Source organism: Aptenodytes patagonicus, chromosome 11, assembly GCF_965638725.1.
Source record: "Aptenodytes patagonicus chromosome 11, bAptPat1.pri.cur, whole genome shotgun sequence".
Lineage (NCBI taxonomy): Eukaryota > Metazoa > Chordata > Aves > Sphenisciformes > Spheniscidae > Aptenodytes > Aptenodytes patagonicus.
In genome coordinates this window covers 16427319-16447809 of record NC_134959.1, presented here as the reverse complement: position 1 = coordinate 16447809, position 20491 = coordinate 16427319, and the positions used below count along the sequence as shown (strand labels likewise).

At 38.3% G+C, this 20491-nt stretch overlaps 1 protein-coding gene across 1 annotated transcript in view; it reads right to left on the bottom strand.

Moving 5' to 3' along the window:
• Nucleotides 1-873: 873 nt before the first annotated feature.
• Nucleotides 874-20491, bottom strand: part of TENT4B (terminal nucleotidyltransferase 4B) — a 47239-nt gene continuing 27621 nt past the window's right edge. The window contains exons 3-12 of the mRNA XM_076349277.1: nt 19109-19155; nt 16026-16146; nt 14870-14977; nt 10827-10955; nt 9333-9546; nt 8325-8451; nt 8120-8223; nt 6175-6362; nt 5118-5282; nt 874-3785 (exon numbers count right to left, since the gene is read on the bottom strand). Coding sequence (XP_076205392.1) covers nt 3606-3785; nt 5118-5282; nt 6175-6362; nt 8120-8223; nt 8325-8451; nt 9333-9546; nt 10827-10955; nt 14870-14977; nt 16026-16146; nt 19109-19155 — 1383 coding nt within the window. The 3' untranslated portion in view covers nt 874-3605. The remainder of the gene's footprint in view (nt 3786-5117; nt 5283-6174; nt 6363-8119; nt 8224-8324; nt 8452-9332; nt 9547-10826; nt 10956-14869; nt 14978-16025; nt 16147-19108; nt 19156-20491) is intronic.

Here is a 20491-nt window from a genome sequence, read left to right as displayed (position 1 = left end):
CCTGAGCTGCAAATTCTGAGGCAGCTGCGCAGAACATGGAGGTCACTAAACAGAATCACGTCATGTCTCACAAACAGGAAGGTTTACTGACATTTCAGCTTCTTTTCTGCCAGAAGGTAGAAGACTGACAATTAAAAAAATAAATAAATACGCAGCTTTTAACTATAAACACCATTTGAACTATTCTTTAAAAAAAAGTAAAAACACCCCTTAACAAATCAATCTAATGTCAAGCAGGAAGATATATAAACAGTTCGGTTTATTTATGTGTTTCAGATGGTCTTTGGTAGACTACAGTAACTTTCAGTATGTGTGCGTCTCCCTGCTGATTTATGCAAGGAAGGCAGATAACCAAAGTTAAGAACATACTTCAGCAATATCAACCATGCTGCAGGAACTATGCTAAACACAGTTCCTAGCTGAAGGTAACTCAGATTAGCTTTTGCGTATTTCTGCAATGCCCTCCTCAGCGTGGCAGCTTTGAACAGCTGCTGTCCTGCAGCTGGAACGCCACCCCTAACCCAAGTTCCGAAGGCAAAGTAAACGGATCCTTACACAAGTTTCCTATGTATAGTGCAGAGGAAAGTCAGAGAAAAATAATACATTAAGAACCCTTTAGACGTGTATATTCTTCCACTTATTCTCAGGCATACTGACTCTGCTGCAGCTGTCCTGGAAGGAAACACGGCAGGCCAGGCCCGCTTGAACAAAATAAGCTTCCAAATTCCAGGCAGAGGGGCCCAGCACTCAGCTCGGGAAGCACCCAAATACTACAAAAACCTTACAAAGCGCCTTGAGTACTCTGCTCTTTCCACAGTACTGTGAAGGAAAAAATAGGGTAAGCGTCAAGAATGGTGATAAACTGCAGTAGTTAGATTAAACATTTATTTTTCATATATTCACAAAATCTTCACAAAAGTATTGAAACTCAAAAAGGAATTAGACTTGAGTCAAATACAGAGATGAAATGTACAAGACAAATGAGCAGGCAAACTAAAAGGTCTTGAAAGTATTTTACTTCAGATTGAAAAACGAACAGTTCAACTGTTCTGTTTAAATAAAGATTTGCAAGATATACAGTATTTTATGAATACAATGCTGGTCATTTGAGGCAATGTAAAACACCTCAATTTTTCCTTCATGCTTTTTTTTTTTCCTTTTTTTTTTTTTTCTTTTAGAAAGATACTGTTTACCAAAAAGAAACTTGAGCAGTCCAGGAAAAGCTATTTTCCATTAAATTTATGAAAACCATAAATTGAGGCAAACCTAAGATTCCCAATGGAATCAAGATTATCTTCCCGCTACCACCACCTTAAAATTATCACATGCTTATTGGAACACTAATATCTGCACCCTAAGAGTACATTTGCTTTCAACGATGAGGGTGATTCTTTTAAAAACACTTCAGTGTGGTAAATGCGATACAGATCTTTGCAAGTATTAAGTTTTGGAACAGTTTTGCTAATAGCAGCTAACAATACTGGATTAATATAATTTATAAATAATTGTTCCCTAAGCGGTGAACATAAGTCTACACATTCACAATAATCTAAAACAAAATAAATACTGTGATTATGCATAATGTGGTACAACTTTTACTAGTTTCTATGAACAAAAGCTCAACATCTTGTTGATAAAATTATCTGATCAAATTAAAATATGAAGCTAAAATTTAAAAAAACATTGTCAAATTAACATCACTTAAGCTTAGTGTTTGAGTAAATGTTACGACTTTCCATATTTTTGGAATATATATATTTCCTTTTTTAAGTAAAACACTGTAACACATTGAAAATGTTTATTAATTTAAGTGAGGACATCAGTTCTGGTCTTATTTTAGCATTATTTTACTTTAAAAATCATTGCACTCATTAGTGCCCATTAAAGGTCAGGTTGGTCTGTAGTATTCTGTAAATGTATATAAAAGAAAGTTTCTAAAAGCTAATAGTACTTTTTATAAAAGCATCATCTCCAGAACAGCTGCATTAAATACAGCCACCTATGCCGGGTACAGACTTTCCTCTTTAAAGAAATATGTGAAAGTAAATGCCACTTAACTTTCTACCACTGAAGTGTCCCAACTCCTGTTCCAAGCTCTGCCTGTGAGTGTAATTACACATTTGATTCGTATTCATGGCATCAAAAGTTACTGCAGCCTAGACTTGTAATGTGACTGAACCAGACAAATGCGGAGTTTAAATTAAATGATAACTAGGTCAATGAAGAAATACGATGAGATATGAAAGGTTTGGGTCTTTAAGGCAATACAAAGTATATTTCATTATTTGAAGTTGTTTTGGTGGGGTTTTTTTTTTATAATTAAGTGTAAATATAAAAATGCCTAAGAGGGGAGTGAGGAAAAAAAATACTTCAATTGTAAAATTTACTTAAAGCTTCAACAGTTATCATCTCCGACAGGAGTTAGCGAAAATATGAAAGACAAAAAAACCCAGACCTGGAAGGGGGAGGGAAGGCACAAACAAAGAGGCATGGGATTAAAGCAGCCCAGGAATGCAAACGTCTGTAACAAACTGAGTTTCGTTGTTTGTGTTTTTAAAACCGAAAAAAAAAAGGAAGAAAACAATCACCACCACCAACCAAACAAAAAACCCCCAAGTGGCTTTATATTTCTTTAAAAAAAAGAAAGGGTCGGGGAGAGACCACTAAGAGGAGGAAGAGAAGGATGCAACTATAAACCCCCGTTGCCTGAAATGATGGCACTCTAGAAAACAAGGTGAAGGTTACTTCTCCGAGATGACAAGCTCAGTGTCTACACAAAGTACATGTACACTTTATACAAATGAAAAATTTCATTTGCCACCATAAACCTTTCTTTCAGAGGAACAGCTTTTGCAGATCAAATGCTCTATTAAATCTTTTAAATGCCAAGAAAAGAAATTCTGAGCAATATAACTAGTAATGTCTCTTTATATGGATGTTAAGATGACAATTCAGATTATTTTCCAAACTAATCCTGAGAAAAATTTATGTTTACAATTTAAACAGTAATGTTATGTAAAAAGTATTAACAAATCCACTATTACAAATGTCAGTTTTCCTATATGGTCATCTATATATACACAATAAAATGGTAAGTATATGCGAAAATAATAAAAAAATCATGCACAAATTACTTTCACCTTTAAAGGCTGGGTTTCCCTCAAAATACAATTTTTTGCTTTTTTTTCCTATTTTTTTGTGTTTTATTTGTTTGTTACCACCCCCTAGACACACTGAGTACTACCTCTACAGGTCAGCATGAGCTGATGGGAAATACATTTATTTTACATTCAAGCTTTTATATCCTAAATGACCCTGTTGTAGCATATGACTTATCAAATGAGCAGCCTTTTTCCTCTTTTTTTAAAAATTTTTTTTGTTTTAATTTTTTTTCTTTTTGTTCTTTTTTTTTTTTTTTTTTTTTTTTTTTTTGCAGTGATCAATCTTCATGATCCGTTCCGTGGCGAGCTGGGAAAAAAAAAAAATGCAGTTGCTAATCAATGTCTGAACAGTCTGAAGCTCCGGAAGAGATCCAAGGAGTCACTATCAAACTATCCTGTAGCATGAGATCATTGCACACAGAAGAACAGTCATAAAATAGGCAACTATCTACAAAGGTCTGAAAGGGCTGCATCCCTCTTGTGTTTCCTCTTTTTGCCGTGGAAAAACTGATGGTGTGATTTGCTGCCTTGATGTTGTTTGTTTGTGACTGAGGTACCGTGGCTTGAATTTGTTGGACCTTGGAAGCCTTTGTTAGAAGAGCGAAATAACCGTGCAGATCCATGCTGTAAAAGAAAGGGAACATGGTAAATCAGTGCTAAAAAGAAAAAAGCACGGCAATTACACAACCCTGTTTCTGGATAATGAGGACGTTAACTCATGAAAGCGTCACACTTGAAAAAATCGGTATGGCAAAAGCAGCTAGGCCATTGCTTAGACAGCAGCACAGTACCACGAATCTTTCACTTCGGCAGTTGCAAACAAATGTTCATCTCTAGATCCAAAACCATGCGGGTCAAGAGGGAAGAGCAGAGCACTTCGAATTTTGGAAAGGACAGAACTGTTCTATCGCTCCCATTTCACAACCGTCAAAAAAGTGTTTCACAGAAACGGAAGTCCATAATCCAAGATGACCGATGAAGATTGCTGAAATCTCATCTTCTGTGCAAAATTAAGACAAGATTCTTTGAAGACCAGGACTAATTTTATACCACATCTTTTTACAGATGTGGAGTATCTCAGATCGTGATATTCACATGCCAGCACCAGAATTAGCTCGGTGTAATAACACAAACAGACATTCATGGTATATCCAAGGCCTAGTTTGTAAGCTGTCTCGTTACTAGCTAGAGATAGATCATCAGCAAGTAGGAAGCAGCAGGTCTTCAGAATTACTTTTCAGGAATAATATTCCAGAAGATCCCAGACTGTTTTTCATACATTAAAGAAGTCCTAAATTCTGGAAAAGTGTAAAAATTTAAACCGCATATATCCAAAGTATATTGTGTATAGAGGCATGTAATATTTCCAGATTACTGAGTTGTCATAGAAGCATTCCTCAACATGAAAAATCCCCTAAATGCATAAGCTCTGGTAGGTCTCACCATAAAGATATCTGTCTTTAGGGAGAAATGAGAGGGAATTTCACGTATCGTCAAGGAACCTTCATCCCCCTTAATGAAAGACAGTTCAACAAGTATCAACAGCTAACAGAGCAGCCAGTCGTAGTTTTAAACAGACATTTTTGCTAACTATTTTTCATGAAGTGTAGGCAAGTCTCATTAGTTCTCAAATTCTGCAGGAAAGACTGGACTGACGTGCTTTTTGCAAAAAGGAAATGGGTGCCACACAGCTGGCCAATCTAGATTTCCCAAAATAAAATCAATCCAATTTCATCTGTTTTAAGGCTAGGAAAGCCACTGCTGTAAACTCATCTCTGTAAGCTAAACAGAAAACCAGGTGATTTCAGATACAATCAGTGCTCAGAGCTTTCTAGTGGGGCAAAGGGGAGGAGAAAACCGCAGTGTTTCCTTTCCAGAACAAGCTACCCTTCCATGGAGGGTATGTGTAATATTCAAATCATCTAGACAGTTGTTGTTTCGGAACATTTCACAAACCTGAGATTTGTTCGTGTTGCTGGATGTATTGGCTGTTTGGCTATTTTGTGTTTTCCCACTTGACTGGGAGGATTCCAGCGACACTTCTTGTGACCCCACTCTGTTTGTGGTAGACTGACGACAACTCAATTGTTTAGAGGTTTTGCAAGGTGTTCCATCAGAATCCTTCAGGAAAATGTAAAGTATTAGTGAGTTTTTCTTAAGAACAAGTGAGTTTTTCTACAAGTGAGTTTTCCCTTAAAAATAAAGCTAGGAGTGGACAAAACTTCAAATGTGTTTATTTTATTAGATACTAAAATTCTTTCAATCCAGAACTCTTACCGGGTAAAATGGACAGATTTTAAAATGTATTGATGCATGATTCTGATTTTGGGATTTGTCTTTTATTTTTAAAATAGAATTCCCAAACAGATTTTTTTCAAGGCTTTTTTTTTTTTTTAAAAGCATATGGCTTAGCACTACCAGTCTTTTTTTTTTTTTTTGAAATACAGTTTTTCCAGAGAAAAGAGGGCTATGTAACTTTGTAACTAGTGTATTCACTTTCTACATGTGTTGTGTCAAAAACATACTGCAACTTACATGTGTAGAAATTGCATAAGAGGCAACATCTTATGCAAGTTAGGATTCTGGATGAAATAACTAACTAGGATTAGGGCTTATAAAAAAGATGGCAGCAAACTTTTTAGCAGGGCCTGTTGCGACAGGACAAGGGGAAATGGTTTTAAACTAAAGGGGGCTAGACTTAGACTAGCTATAAGGAAGAAATGTTTTACGCTGAGGGTGGTGAAGCACTGGCACAGGTTGCCCCGAGAGGTGGTGGATGCCCCATCCCTGGAAACATTCAAGGTCAGGTTGGACGGGGCTCTGAGCAACCTGATCTAGTTGAAGATGTCCCTGCCCATGGCAGGGGGGTTGGACGAGATGACCTTTAGAGGTCCCTTCCAACCCAAACTGTTCTATGATTCCGAGCATGCCAAATGTATTCCGTGGCAATACAGATCAGGAAAAAAACCCAAACAAATTGAAAAAACAAAATCAGAAAACCTCCAGTACTTACTACGTCACTAGAGCTGGACAGTGTAGATGATGATGATGATAAAGGACCTGATGAAGAATTTGAAGAATGTTTACTAAGTGTTTCTGAAGTTTTATTTCTAGGTTTTCCCAGTGCTTCATTCTCTTCAGCAAGATTATTGTTGCATTTGTCTAGCTGCTGAGTATCTACTATCAAGGTTACTCCGTTACCTATTAAAAACAAAACAGAAGCATCACCACACATTAACTGCTAAAATGTTGTGGTTTTTTTTTTTTTTTTTAAAATAGACCCACTCAGGTCTTGTATATCTATCATACCCAGCAGGACGTGTACAGACATCTGCAACACGTACATACTTTTAATACATTCAGGCACATGTGTGCATGTGTTTGTATGTATGTACTGCATGCAGCAAGCCAACACCTCGCGGAGGGCGTGGTGGTTTCCTGACAAGATCCATTAATGTACACTGTGAAAACGACCAAGCATTACCCGCAGCTCAAGATGGAAATTAGAGAGTTAAGACACGGAAGAAGGTAGTAACAGCTCAGATGTGCTGCTTAATAAGATGACACACTTCAACAGCACTCAAACACATAGGTTTAAATTCTGTTCCTATATGCCCAATACTCATCAACTCCCATTTTTCTCCTGCTGGAGCTGCTAGGGTCATAAGAACTCCAAATAAGTCTGGCTGCTTCGTATGATACCCTGCACTGAAAAGACGAGATACAGAATTCTCGTATCTCACTAACTGCTACCTTAATTAAAAAGAAAAGTATTGGAACTTAAATCTAAACTAAATCTACAAGAGGACCACTGTAACTGTCACCGTTACCTTCCTGATACAGGGTTATTTTTATTTTTTTAAATTACATAAGACACCTAGGAGTTACCTCTGATTTATATAATATGCATTTGTTGCCCTGCTAGCTGCATTTGTGTATAGAGTTTAATACATACATCACAATAGGCAGCTAAGTATTGCTCTGGAGCTTGCGGGACTGAACCGTGGTTGTCTGCCGTTAGCGGGGGGTATGGCAGTGCCACAAGGGTCTACAGATCGATAAAACGTGAATGGCCAAGAAGCACATTCAATTTACAAGGACAGCGAGGGAAGTCGCGAACAAAAGCTTTAAAAACAAATAAACAAAATCCCAACCTAGCCTAAAGACTGGGTAGTTGTGTCATCTTCTCTGATGAACCCCTAACAAGAGAAGACTTCCAGTAGCTAACGTTCTAAAATTAATTGTAGAGTATTAAAATTAATTTTGATTTGAAAACTTCCAGCCAGCAAATACTCCTACACCAAAAGAGGGTGGCAACTGGCTGGTGGAGTCAGAAGACGGGCAATGAAAATAAAGATGATTTTAAAGAACATTTTCAGCACGTTCTCTGGCTAGATTTTGTGTGTTTCCATTTGTAAATAACAAGAATTATGATTGATATTTCAGGATTTCTCTGTTTTAAAGACTTATTTCACTTATATGGTCAATCCTGGTTTAAATATTGCTTCCATACACATACGATGTTAAACTTTAAAATGAAAAATAAAAGAACAATGGAGAGTAAGGATTTAGATTTAAACTAGCATTCCCAGTAATTCTTTTTAAAACCTTATCCGCATTGAAAGGCCAAAGGAAGTGTGACAGTAGCAACATGTGTAATTTAAATTGGAAGTTTCTCAAAAGCCTCCTTTTGCAAGCCAGCACTCTTTACAGACCTCTGTGCTGACCAAACCTATTGCAGTAGAATAAAGATGTTGTGGTATAGCCTTTTTATTCTTGTACAAATCTAAATCTTCTGGAAGAGAACACAAGAAAAAGTCCATCACTACTGAGCAAAAAAGTAAATTCATATTAAGATGCATACATTGCCTTATGTGGGGCAAAAGCAGTAACAAAATTTGTATGATCAAAATACGCAGAAAGTTTCCCGCTATCAGCCACGCTTAGTCAAAACTTACCATTGCATGAAGACTCTGTCCTACTTTGCATTCCCCACTGCTTTGATATCCAGTCTCTGTATGTGGCCACTTCTTGCGTCACTCTAATTATTCTACCTAATATACTGTAAACCGGGAAAAAAAACCCAAACGTCACCACAATTAATTTTTAGGTACACAAAAATATAAGCAATTAATGTCTGAGATTTAGAGTCATAAAGTTTACCTTTCTGTTTCGTTGTTAGGATAATATTTAGCTATTGGGGAAACTGCGTGGCTCAAAACAACATAGGCATAATCAAAAGCCTGTTTCACTTGCATGGCACCATAGGAACTCCTCCCAACATCATTACCTTAAAATAAGAATATAATTAAATAAGTAAGACTGGAACTGTGGTTACCTCCTTTCAGACCAGAGACAGTAGTATTTTTTAAAATTGCCCTTAAGTCCCAACTCACTGCAGTTACTTCTTGTGAAATAGAAGAGGATTAGTGAATCATAAACACTTGAAAGAGCTCAGAAGACCTATAGATATTTACATATATAGAAGCCCAAAATGGCAATTCTCTGGGTAAAAGTGCAATACATGAAGAAAAAAACCAAAATCATGTACCGCATATATTACACATATAACAGTACTATCCTGGATGACATTTTTTTAGATCAGAAATATGTTAACTCTTTTCTATGAACAGCACTTGACTTACCATTTCAGAAGCCACCCATTCAAGTCAACAATCAACCTTAACATAAAGGTAACAGTACAGAATGAAACCACTACCTATTGATGTGACTTTACAGAATCAAACGGGAGAGCATGCATAAGAGTATACGTACACTGTAAGGTGCAACTGTGATACAGGCAAGCACAAGCCTGGAAGGGACCATGCGTACAAACAGGCACATCTAGCCTACACTCAGGCCCGCGCTGCTGCGGCATTATGGCCGTTACCACAGAGCACGTGGAAGTTATTTGGCGTGCCCTCTCATACCGTACCTCCTGACTGCAGAACAGGCACGCTCTTGGGTGACACGGTAACTTTTGCTAGGAACATGTCTTAAAGAAAATCACTGTGTTCTGAGTGCATCTTGTGTTCACAGACATGAATGAGGTGTTTCTGTTTGGGTTTTGGTGGTCATCCTATGCTATTCTTTGATTTAACTCCTCTGGATTAAGCATTCCCCTAAGTTTTTTTCCTAGTCAATACGTTAAGTCTTGGTTTGTGAGGATACCTGGCTGTAATGGATCTTCGATATACAGCATTGATGGTCTGTAGCCATCCAGCATGCTTTTTTGCACTTCATCCTTGGCAACGTAAGAGCCACCATCCTTTATTCGGATTCCAGTCTTCAGATAATTGAAGTGACGTCCATATAATTCAAAAAACTCTATTAAAAGAACACCATAGTTGGCATTGGGCATACAGGCATCTTCCCTGGGATGCAGCTATTAAGAAGAGAGAAAAAAAAAATATTTTCTTAAGACTTCAAGTTTCAAGTGCCTTTAAGTGTCTTTTCTTTTTCACAGCAAACGTGTCAAAATACAATAATAAACAATAATAAAATGTAATATATAAAGCAAACATGGCTAAATATAGTATTTTTCCTTGATAAAGCAGTTTTGCATCTTTAAAACAAGATGCTATCAAAACTTTTATAAACTAGTTACCTCTTAAAAATAAGGCTGGCAAGTACTAATGTTTTTGTATTTGAACTTTCAGTTTAATAAGTGAACTTCCAGCACTAATGGCAGGGTTCTTGTAAAAAAGTGAAGATATTTGCACTTCACAAACCTGGGTTTGCAATACAAATACAGGCTTTTAATGTACACAGCTATATAAATGATTCCCTCCACTGTTAAGTAGGCAGCCTGAGAGATTATAAACAAAACCAGTTCATAATTGTAACAGATAGAAAACCTGACTTCTTTTTTTGCAGGAGCAAATGGAAATGCTATTAGTCAATGTAAGAAAAAAATTGGGGTTGGGAGACATTTTGGTTTCTTTCAGAAAGATAGTCCTGTCGCCTTCATTTCTTTGTGCTCAGCAGGCAACTGCAATAGCACTCAGCAAACGCTGAGCTCCAGTTCAAGGCTCAGGTTTAAAACTAACTACAGTCTGGAAAAGTACAGACATACACATACACACACACAGTTATACAATAACATTTAGTACTAGAAAAAGAATGAACTTGGTAAAGCCAGAACTTGGCTACTTCGTATTTCTACAATATTTTTCTCCCCCAGGCACAACAATATAGATTTAGCACATGCATTTTGTTCTCTTAGATTTAAGAGAAAGTTGTAAAACACATTTATTTGATACCAGCTTAAAAACGTAGGCAAACAAGAAAATTTAGTTGCATTCAATAAAGCACGTACAGGGTGTATGACCTGGAAAACAAGTGTTATAAAGGACAGCTGCATCTAACACTAACCTATGTGGCTTGTTCCAAGTACGTTACACCATAGTCGAGTTACTTTACCATGAATGACACACGTGCCTGGTACTGATACACCAACGGATGTTCCAAACATCTCTAATACCAAAAGTACCAGTATGGGAGAAAGACCAGAAGGCAGGTGGGATGTGTCTATTTTTAAGTGAAAAGGGGGTGCAAAACCAGAAACAGGATAGCTTAAATGATTAGATTTAAGGATAGATTAAATTCCTTCTTAACGTAATGTCCTTTTGCACCAATGGCATCAACAGATTTCATTACGCTTACCTGAAGGAAACTGACAGCCATTAAAAAAAGACTATAAGAACCGATTCCACCTGTAAATACTTCATTAAGGTCCCTCTGCAACAGGAACTGTTTCAATACTAAAACTAGATACGGTAATACAGGATATTTCTGAAAGAGAAAAACAAAGGTGTTAGGATAGTGTGACGCATATATACAACTGATGCTAAGAAAGCATATTGAAGCGATCTGTTACATTAAGTCTCAAAACTAAGCATAATTCTAACTTATTATTTTTAGTAACAGGGGAGAAGCCAAGTGCTCTGCCTGTGATCAGACAGTTATTTTACCTCTTCAACTCCGGTGGTAGATATTAACAACAGAAAAAAGTTATTACCTCATAAAATCAGAATGATTTTGTTTGAATATATAAATACATTTGCTTTTCTCATACAAGTGAAAAGGAAAGCAAAGGAAGAACTATGGAGATACCACGTCTGTAACAAAACCTTCCTGCTACAACCAAGGTGATATCCCAGGGTGGACTAAGACTTCTGTCATAGAATCATAGAATCATTAAGGTTGGAAGAGACCTCTAAGATCATCGAGTCCAACCGTCGACCCAACACCACCATGCCCACTAAACCATGTCCCTAAGTGCCTCATCTACTCGTCTTTTAAATACCTCCAGGGATGGGGACTCCACCACTTCCCTGGGCAGCCTGTTCCAATGTTTAACCACTCTTTCAGTAAAGACATTTTTCCTCACGTCCAATCTAAACCTCCCTGGCGCAACTTGAGGCCATTTCCTCTCGTCCTATCGCTTGTTACTTGGGAGAAGAGACCGACCCCCACCTCGCTACAACCTCCTTTCAGGTAGTTGTAGAGAGCGATGAGGTCTCCCCTCAGCCTCCTTTTCTCCAGGCTAAACAGCCCCAGTTCCCTCAGCCGCTCCTCATCAGACTTGTTCGCCAGACCCCTCACCAGCCTCGTTGCCCTTCTCTGGACACGCTCCAGCACCTCAACGTCCTTCTTGTAGTGAGGGGCCCAAAACTGAACACAGTATTCGAGGTGCGGCCTCACCAGTGCCGAGTACAGGGGGACGATCACTTCCCTGTCCTGCAAATACTTCAGATGCCCAGAGTTCAAAATGATCCTTCAAAGTTACTACACCCAGAAAACATTTTTAAAGGAGCCAAATGCTTACCTTTGGGTAACTGGCCCTTCAATAGGTTTGTCCACATGGCTTCCCTTAGAGGTGTACATACGCTGCACATGCGGAAAACATGGACCTTTTGGACAGCAGTGGAGGCTGGGGCTAAGCCTGCAGTCTGTACACCCCCTCACAGGGGAGGGGGCAAAAGAGGCTCGATAATATCACTCCTTTTATCAACACAGAGCTAAAAAGTTCCTTAGTGTCAGAGAAGAGATGCGGATCATGGTATCTGTGATTGCAAAAGGTTAAAGGGAAAGGAAGAATTTCTCCAAGAACTTCTCTGCACGAGTCTTACGGTGAGTATTGGGAGCCCTGTTTAACTGAAGATCCCAAGATCACCTTTTTGAACTATTAAGAACTTACAGTCACAAGCTGAAGTGTTGAATATCAGCATATACCAAAATTGGAAGACAGGACTTTTCTCAGGAAACTGCAAACCCTTAATTAAGGCTTCAGCTGCCTCAGACATCCTAGATAAACTGGGTGAAGAGAAATAAGCATTTCCAAGGGTAACATTGAACATGACACCTCAGTTAAGTATTCAAAGTTACGTGGGACAAGGTAAGACCCAAGAGAATGCCCTGCAAGTGTTTTATAGAGAGATCCTCAAGGATACCAATGAAGTCACTTGGCAAGTACACATCAAGTTTTCTCCAAGTTAAACAAACAACGCTCCACGGCAGTGTAGCCATTACCTGCCATGTGTCAGGGCTGAGTGCCACCTCTCCCCCGCCACACCAGGCTCAGCCGCCCGTGCTCAAGGCCAGCTCTGGTACGGCACAGCTGCACGGCCTTGGCTTGGGCTGCTGCGAAAACAGCCACATGGGAAAGCGCCATGTGGGAAGCCTAGTTGGGAGTCCCTCCATTTCACTCAAGAGCTGCTTTCCATCTCAGCAGTTCCCCTTGGCATCTGCCTGAGCCATGCTGCTGCGCACTGATGCTGACCCTGACCCTAATCCTGACCCTAACCACTGACTTGGCGTCCTCAGCCTCGACCTCCTCACTGGGGACTTGTCTGCCAGCCGCTGGCTGGACTGTGAGCTGACCCTGACTACTGTCACCAGACCTGCTCTGCTCTTTGGGTTGGGGTACCAAGGGGCTGCAGCCCGGTGGGCAAGGCCTCTGCCCCGTGCCTGCCTGGCTGCCACACGCAGCTCCCCCTCTCTCCCTGGGGGCACAGCCGGCTCTCGCCGTGCCCTGACCCAAGGCCAAAGCAGCCTCTCCACAGGGTCACAAATAACCCAGGCAACAGGAACACGCTAACACAGTTTTCTTTTTTTAAGCACACAAAAATGCCTTCAGACTCTCAAGAGAAGACCACCTCCTATCTTGAAATTAAGAAGTACATAGGCAATTTTGGGCAAGTATGCAGGGCTTTATGGACTTACCTAAAAATAAATTTATATGCAGAGTGTAACAGAAATACAGCCCCTGTGTTGTGGCAGAAAACCAAATACGGACAGCCTGTCCACCACAAGGTAATGCGACAATGCACAGGATGTAAAAACTGAAGTTAGCTACCAAATTCTAGGTAGGCATCTTACGACAGAGAATCTGGGCATCCTCCTTCCCCAATAAGGAGCTACATAGCACAAAACTATCGGTCTTGATTTAGCAGCAAAGGGTTGGCCAACACAATCAACTTCTGTTCATCAGATAGAGGCTGAGAGAAGAAAGGTCTCTGGACCCACACCACCCTCTTAATTTGAATGCGGATGCAAGAGGCCTCACCAGCACAACGTTTAAGCAGAAGGTTTATTTAAGCACCCAGGTGAGACTATGCAGACAAGAACTCAGACTATTCTACTGAAACTGAACTAAGGACAGAGACTTTTCTCCTGTGTCCTTCTACAGGTTAAAGAAATAGACACTGTAGAAGCAAACTGAGCTACTTTCATACTTGCTACTAAACATACAAAAAGGAACTGAAGATTAACAAGTTGAAGGCCATACATTCAACTCATTGGCAATTGAAAATCCCCCCAAATTTGGAAGACTGCTTGCTGACTCGATGACATTATTAAAGCAGATGTACATGATTTCTAACCCTTATGACTGAAAGTAAAGTGCTAGCTTTATTCAGGTTTACAGAGTTTTCTGAAGGAGTTTTACTTGTCTAGCTATTGAAATACTTTGATTCTCCTGCTGTCCATTAGTTTGGTTAAAAAACCAAAGCAGTTAGTAGTAGAACAGTAATACCTAAGCACTTAAGTGAGACTGAACTGCACTTCATCTCCCTACACATAACATGAAAATCCAAGAAAAATTTTCTACTGCTTTTATGAGACATTACGAGTGTCCAATGCACTGAATAGGGGAAGGGAAGGAAAGGAAAAAGAGTGTAATGATACTTCAAAACTTTAAATACAAAAGCTCATTAATCATAACAAAATGATCCTATATAGTAAACAAAAGTAACTGTAATGTATCGATGATACAGGTATTAGTGAATCCCTGAAAAATAACTTGCTAAATTTAACTTATTCTACTTAATTAGCATTTGTATGTTGAAACAATATTCAATCTATTCCTACTTTCTGCAGGAATGCGTGGGAAAATGGAAAAACTGATTTTAAGTTCAAGGAACCACAGTTAGAAGAGCAGAACATTTAAGACAGGTATTACTGTATTTTCCTTAGTCATTGTATCACTATAACTTCTCCATACTTTCTTTGTACATTTTACTATCTTCATGCCTTTTAGGGCAATATATCTAAAGCCTAAGAATGTCACACAACAGTATCAGACAGCAAAAAATAATAGAGAGTGAAAGCATATCTCTAGTAAGGATGCAGTCGAAGTAGAACAAAAAAATCAAATTAAGTCATCAAATATCCAGCTCTGTAGTTCTATTATAGTGTTGCCTAACCTTGATAAAATCTTTGATGAGCTGGGCTGCTTTAACCCCGTTCTGTACATTAAAGCTTATATCAACTTTTACTTCAGTGAAGGAATCGGTCAGTTTAATAATAGGTACCTGCAAAAGAAAGACAGATTAAGTCAATACAGATTTCCAAGACACATTTGGTTTCATTCATACTTACATGCACCAGTAAAACTGAAACTTTTTATGAATTTGTAGAGAGGAGGTTGACAGAGAAAACAGGACTCCTGTCTATTTATGAACTCACTCTCCTTGCCAATCTGTTTACATAAACTTTCCTTTTCTAACTCATAAATGCTATTTTCAGTTTACTACACTATTTAACAGAACTTAACACTTCATCTTCAAAGTGATTAATTTAAATTGTTTTTATTCAGTTCCTGGTGCAGAAGCATAGTTCTAGTGGGAAAAACAAACACCAGAGGGAGACAAACACTTAAGAAATAAAGATAAATGGTAATAGACATATATTCTTAAGAAAAGACACAATTGTGTCATTTTGTGTAATTGATTCCTCATCAAAATTATGTTCAAACAAGAAGCACAAGATATTGAGAGCACTCTGACATACCTCCACCTGAGTGGTTTCCAAATTACCTCTCTCTACTAATAACAGCCATCAGTTAGACACCTGTTTAAACCCCAACTCTTACATACTCTCACAATTAGCAAAAGGTAGGAAGTTATAATGGAATTAATCCTATCCTGTGCAAGACATACAATTACGTATTTATACAAGGCTGTACTTACTACTTCTATGTGAAAATGTATTACGTCTGCTTACTTGGAATAAGAAAAAAAAAATTGTTTCTTTATGTACAAACTCAGTCCAGAAATTCACAAGTCTAATCACATTAATTCACAACAATGACTAGTATAACCTCACTTAAATGCAAGTGTATGTTGTGCAGTATGGAAAATCCCATGATTTTCCCCAACAGAAGAAATGCTTCTGTCAGAGCACTCTCAATTATTTTGTCAGTAATAAAAACGGTACTAAATAAAAAGGTTCTATTGGTTCTATTTCAAATTTATATATAAAATAGTTTCTGCTTATGAAAATTCATCCTTTTAACCAAGATCTTTCTTCGATTAGAAATTTAGCTTAGAACAAGGAAATACCCTCTTCCCCCAAACTTACAGTTGCTTTATCTAAAACCTTCACTGAGTTTTCATCTGCTACATTGTGCTTTCTAAGAGCTTCTTCCAGGGTCCAAAGAGGTAATGTCTCCCATTTTCCAAACACAACTAAATCAATATCACTGAAATGGAAAGAAAATCCAGATTAAATCAAATTAAAAGACCAATACACTTAAAAGATTAAGAACTGACATCCACATGTAACTAGAATAAAGCTGACAGAATGTACCTTAACCAAATAATTTATTCTTGATTTTCTGAGGAAAGGGGTGGGGATGAATTCTTATGCTTGGGGAAATACAGAACATTTCAGGTTACCAAATGGGAGGGGTACAGATACACATACAAATCAACTGGGTTGCAAAGCCAGAGATTAGTCTCCTCAGGCCACACTGTCAGCAGAGAGGGATCAGCTTCTCCAAAGTGATTCAGAGCAAGAAATTAACTTCTTGTGAATCACCACCTTTGGGCTGTATTAGTCAGTAATGCTGATTTAACAGCCTGTCACTGAAAGGGAAAGTCCTGTTCCCCATCCTCTACTCCCATATGCATGGCCCTGTTCCCTCCTTTACTCTAGGTCTGGCATTTGTCTAATTCACAGCAAATCAATTCAACATATTAATGGGCCTGGCAGAAACCAACTCCCCCCACCCCTTTAAAAAAAACCCAAAACATTCTGGGGTAATTTCCTGTTTCTTTGCAACTCAAAGTTGGTTTTCGGGGTGATCAGAGCACCAGTGGGCACATGGTAAGCAGCTGGCCTGCAGTGCCAAGAACAGGGAGCATGGAAGGAGAGAGGAAAATGTGGCAACTTTGACTTCAGGAAGCAACAAGCTGTTAAATAAGATCAAACCATCTAATTAACTTCACTCATTAACTTAGCTCCTTGAAGAGGTGTCTCCATCCCGCTATACTTCCTCCCTATGCACATACACATTCATCTGACTACACAGGGAGCTGACACCCTAATTCACTGCCTAAACTCAAATTCAAAAGGTGACTGGTGTCCAAACTGAAGACAGTGAAGGCTACTGTGAGATCCTGAGCTTTTTCCTCTTTCCCCCCCAACTTCTTTGATTTCCCCTGCTTGGCTGGGAACACAAAGGAGGCGAGCGTATAACCCTATAGTTATACTAGCAGGCCACTTCACTAATATGGAAAACTGCGTAACAGAAAACACCAAAAAATTTAGGAATACTTCCCCCCCCCCCCCCCCCCCGCTGCCAGATTCTACAGGTCTGCTGATTCACAAACAACACTGCTTTAACAATCTCAAAGAAACTACATCTGCATTAGACGAAATATCTCTTGCCGACAAGCAGTGTCGGCAGCAGGCAAGTTCAGCAGCAGTTCAGCTGCATACCATTCAGCTGACAAGGATAGGCAGCATTCAGCCAGTTTCAGAAAACTACGTTCAAAACCTGCTTGGAGAGCAGGACATGCTGCTGGACACTTCTCTTCTAAACTAAATTAGCATTAAACCCACTACTGATGCTGACAGTTAACAGCAGGAGACATTTTTCTGATGCACATCAAGACAGAAAAAGCAGCTCTGTTGTCATCTTGAGGATAGATATTGCCTGCAAAATAACACAGAGATCCAGCAGCTAAACAACCGTGTGCCCAAACCTTCAATATCAGCTTAAGTAAAAGGATATTAGGCAAATTCTAACACAGATTAACAGAATTAAAAACACACCGTAGGTCTTTCTGAATCCCAGAACCTGAAATCAAAATTAACTGTACAGTTACTGACGGGTGGGGAAAACCCAGGGCAAAGGGAAGCTTTGGCAGAAGGCAACAGTGAATTAATTACCAACATGCAAATGCTGGTTATTTTGAAAGTTTGGCAAGTACTGCCACAGGAAGGTTTTTTTGTGGGTTTATGTACTGTTTTTAAAGTATCTGCATTTGTTCTCCCCCAAAAACTCAGCTGAAACAAATACGGAGGAAAGGCAGTTTAGTATGAACTTGTTCATACTAAATTCCAAAGTTCCTGAAGGAGCTTTAATTACTGTATGTGTCCAAATATAAAATCAAATAGACAACAGCGAAGCATTTTTGTTACATCAGTTTCAAAACAATCAAGCAAATATAGTAAAGAACTATCGCTATCAGTCATGTGGATAGGAATATCTCTCTTGCGTTATCAGCATCCAACCAAGTTTAATCAAGTCTATTTAAAATCAATGAAAAAAAGGCCAAGAACGAGGCCAAATGTGAAAACAATGTGTATTTGGACACCTTACTTCTGACTTTCCAAACAGAAACTAAGCAATTCAGCTTTCCTGCAACTCCTTAGACTAAAGCAGATACTGAAGTATCTGTCAGATACTTTCTTTTTCAAAAAGAGATGAAATGACGACTCAGGTATCCATCATTTGCAGTCTGTACTAGATATTAATTCCTCATGTTCCCAAAGTAGGGAACTCAAGTCAAGTGTTAACCTCAGACTTACGCTGTTTAAACGTGTTTATCCCCTGCAGCCATTTAAGCCTTTCCTTCTATTTCTATTTAATTGTCAAAAATACTTACAATTTCTACACAGAAGATACCAGTGTCATCGAGTAATGACTTTTCTTTATGAAAACTAGTAATAAATTTGGAAAAGGTAGCGGTTGAATATTGTACAAATTTCACAAAAGAAGACTGAAAGAAAAAACCAGTTCTGTACGTAATCTTTTCACTTCAGTGCTAACATTAGCATTAACAAGGTAACGTTAAATGTTTCAATGTAATTGTCTGTAGAGATAAAATTTAGCTTTTCTTTTAAGGCCAACCTCTTATTTTGTTTCAGCCATTTAATGAAGCCAAATCACAAAATAAGCCTTTTTTGACAACGTCGTAATTCAGATCTTTTACCAATACATGCAAGATGTATATAGACACATGTATTAGTTAATAGTCTTAATTACTATATTTCTGTACGCTTTGCAGAGTACTAGTAACTTAACACTTTCTTAATATGACAAGTATACACACAAGTAACACAGGTATTGGGTGATCAGATAAATCACTACAGGGGTACAGGTTCCACAGGCTATCTTTTCTCTTGTATGGAATCAACACTGAAAAATTACTAACCTTGTAGGTAAATATAAACCAGTTTTAAAACTTCCAAATATCTGCACCTGAAACAGAAGAACAGGATATATGAAAACAAATTTTCAGGCTTCAGAAGACAAACAAGTTCTGTTAAGTTGCTTGTGAAGGCTGGTTATTGGTACCCTCCACTGGTAGATTTTGGTATTGCTAACAGGCACATTCTGAACAGAAGTACTCTTTTCTGTTAAAGCATTTACATCTTTATTATTACCCACGAAACGTTAATAACTTTGACTTTTCTGTTACAAAACCTTCTTTGTAATGTAAAAATTTTCACCACGACCAAATCTGGCAAAAATCCATAAACCAAAAGATTTAAAACACCTAAGAATGATAGAACATTAAAGAAACCAGTATCAGTTCAATTTATTTTTGCTTTCATATCTCAAAGTATACCCTTCAGTTTTTAAACACATTTTCTAAGTTTAAGTTTAATATATTTCTGTTGCTTTGCATACTTAAAAAAAAAAAAAAAAATTAAATCACAATCCATTTTTTTTTTCCTGAATTACAGAGCAGATAGCACAACTCTGTATTTCTGCTTAAACAACAAACAAAAAAAGTTTCAGAAAGTTTCACATCCCACAGATTTAGTTGATCATGCTGGATTTTTACTAGCACTGGAGGTGTAAATAATCAGGTTTCCATTGTAAGCTGTCCGAAACCACACTCTCATTAACTTAGCCAAGCCTCGAAGGGAGGTCGGACTCAGGTGCTAAGTCTCAAAGGGGGACTGGTGAGACTTCAAAGTAAAAATATCTACCCATTTGGACTAATTTTCAACCAGACAGTCTTCTGATGGGTTTCCTGGAGCCACCTTACAGACTTGCATATTCTGCTCTAATGAGTCTCATACCCTGGCTTGACTGCCACCTATTTGTCTGTCAAGTGACCCACTTTTTATGTTCTTCCCCTTTGGGATAAGAAAAAGGGGGAGACGGGAAAAGATGATGTTTTGCAAGTAAGTGTTTTGATTGACACTTTAGTAGACTAAGCAGCAGTATGAGTGCTTCCTCTTGATTATTTTATATCACTTCACTCTTTTTACCCCCTCACCCCGACCCCCAACAAAAAGCACGTGCTGGCAGTAAATTTAATGTTGAAAGTTCATAGCTTCTCAAACTAGAAAAGACTGCAACAGATGCCACAGAACTAGCATCAATATTCTACTAGATCTTGACAAAAGCATAAAGGCATCACAAAACTAAGAATGTAATAATAATAATAATAATAATAATAATTACTATTATTATTAATATTATACTAATATTACAGGATAGTAATAAAAGCATCCTCTGAAACTGGGTTCAGTCAAACAAGGATTTATTTGGCCACCAAAAACGTCTAAGAAGTGCTTTTGCA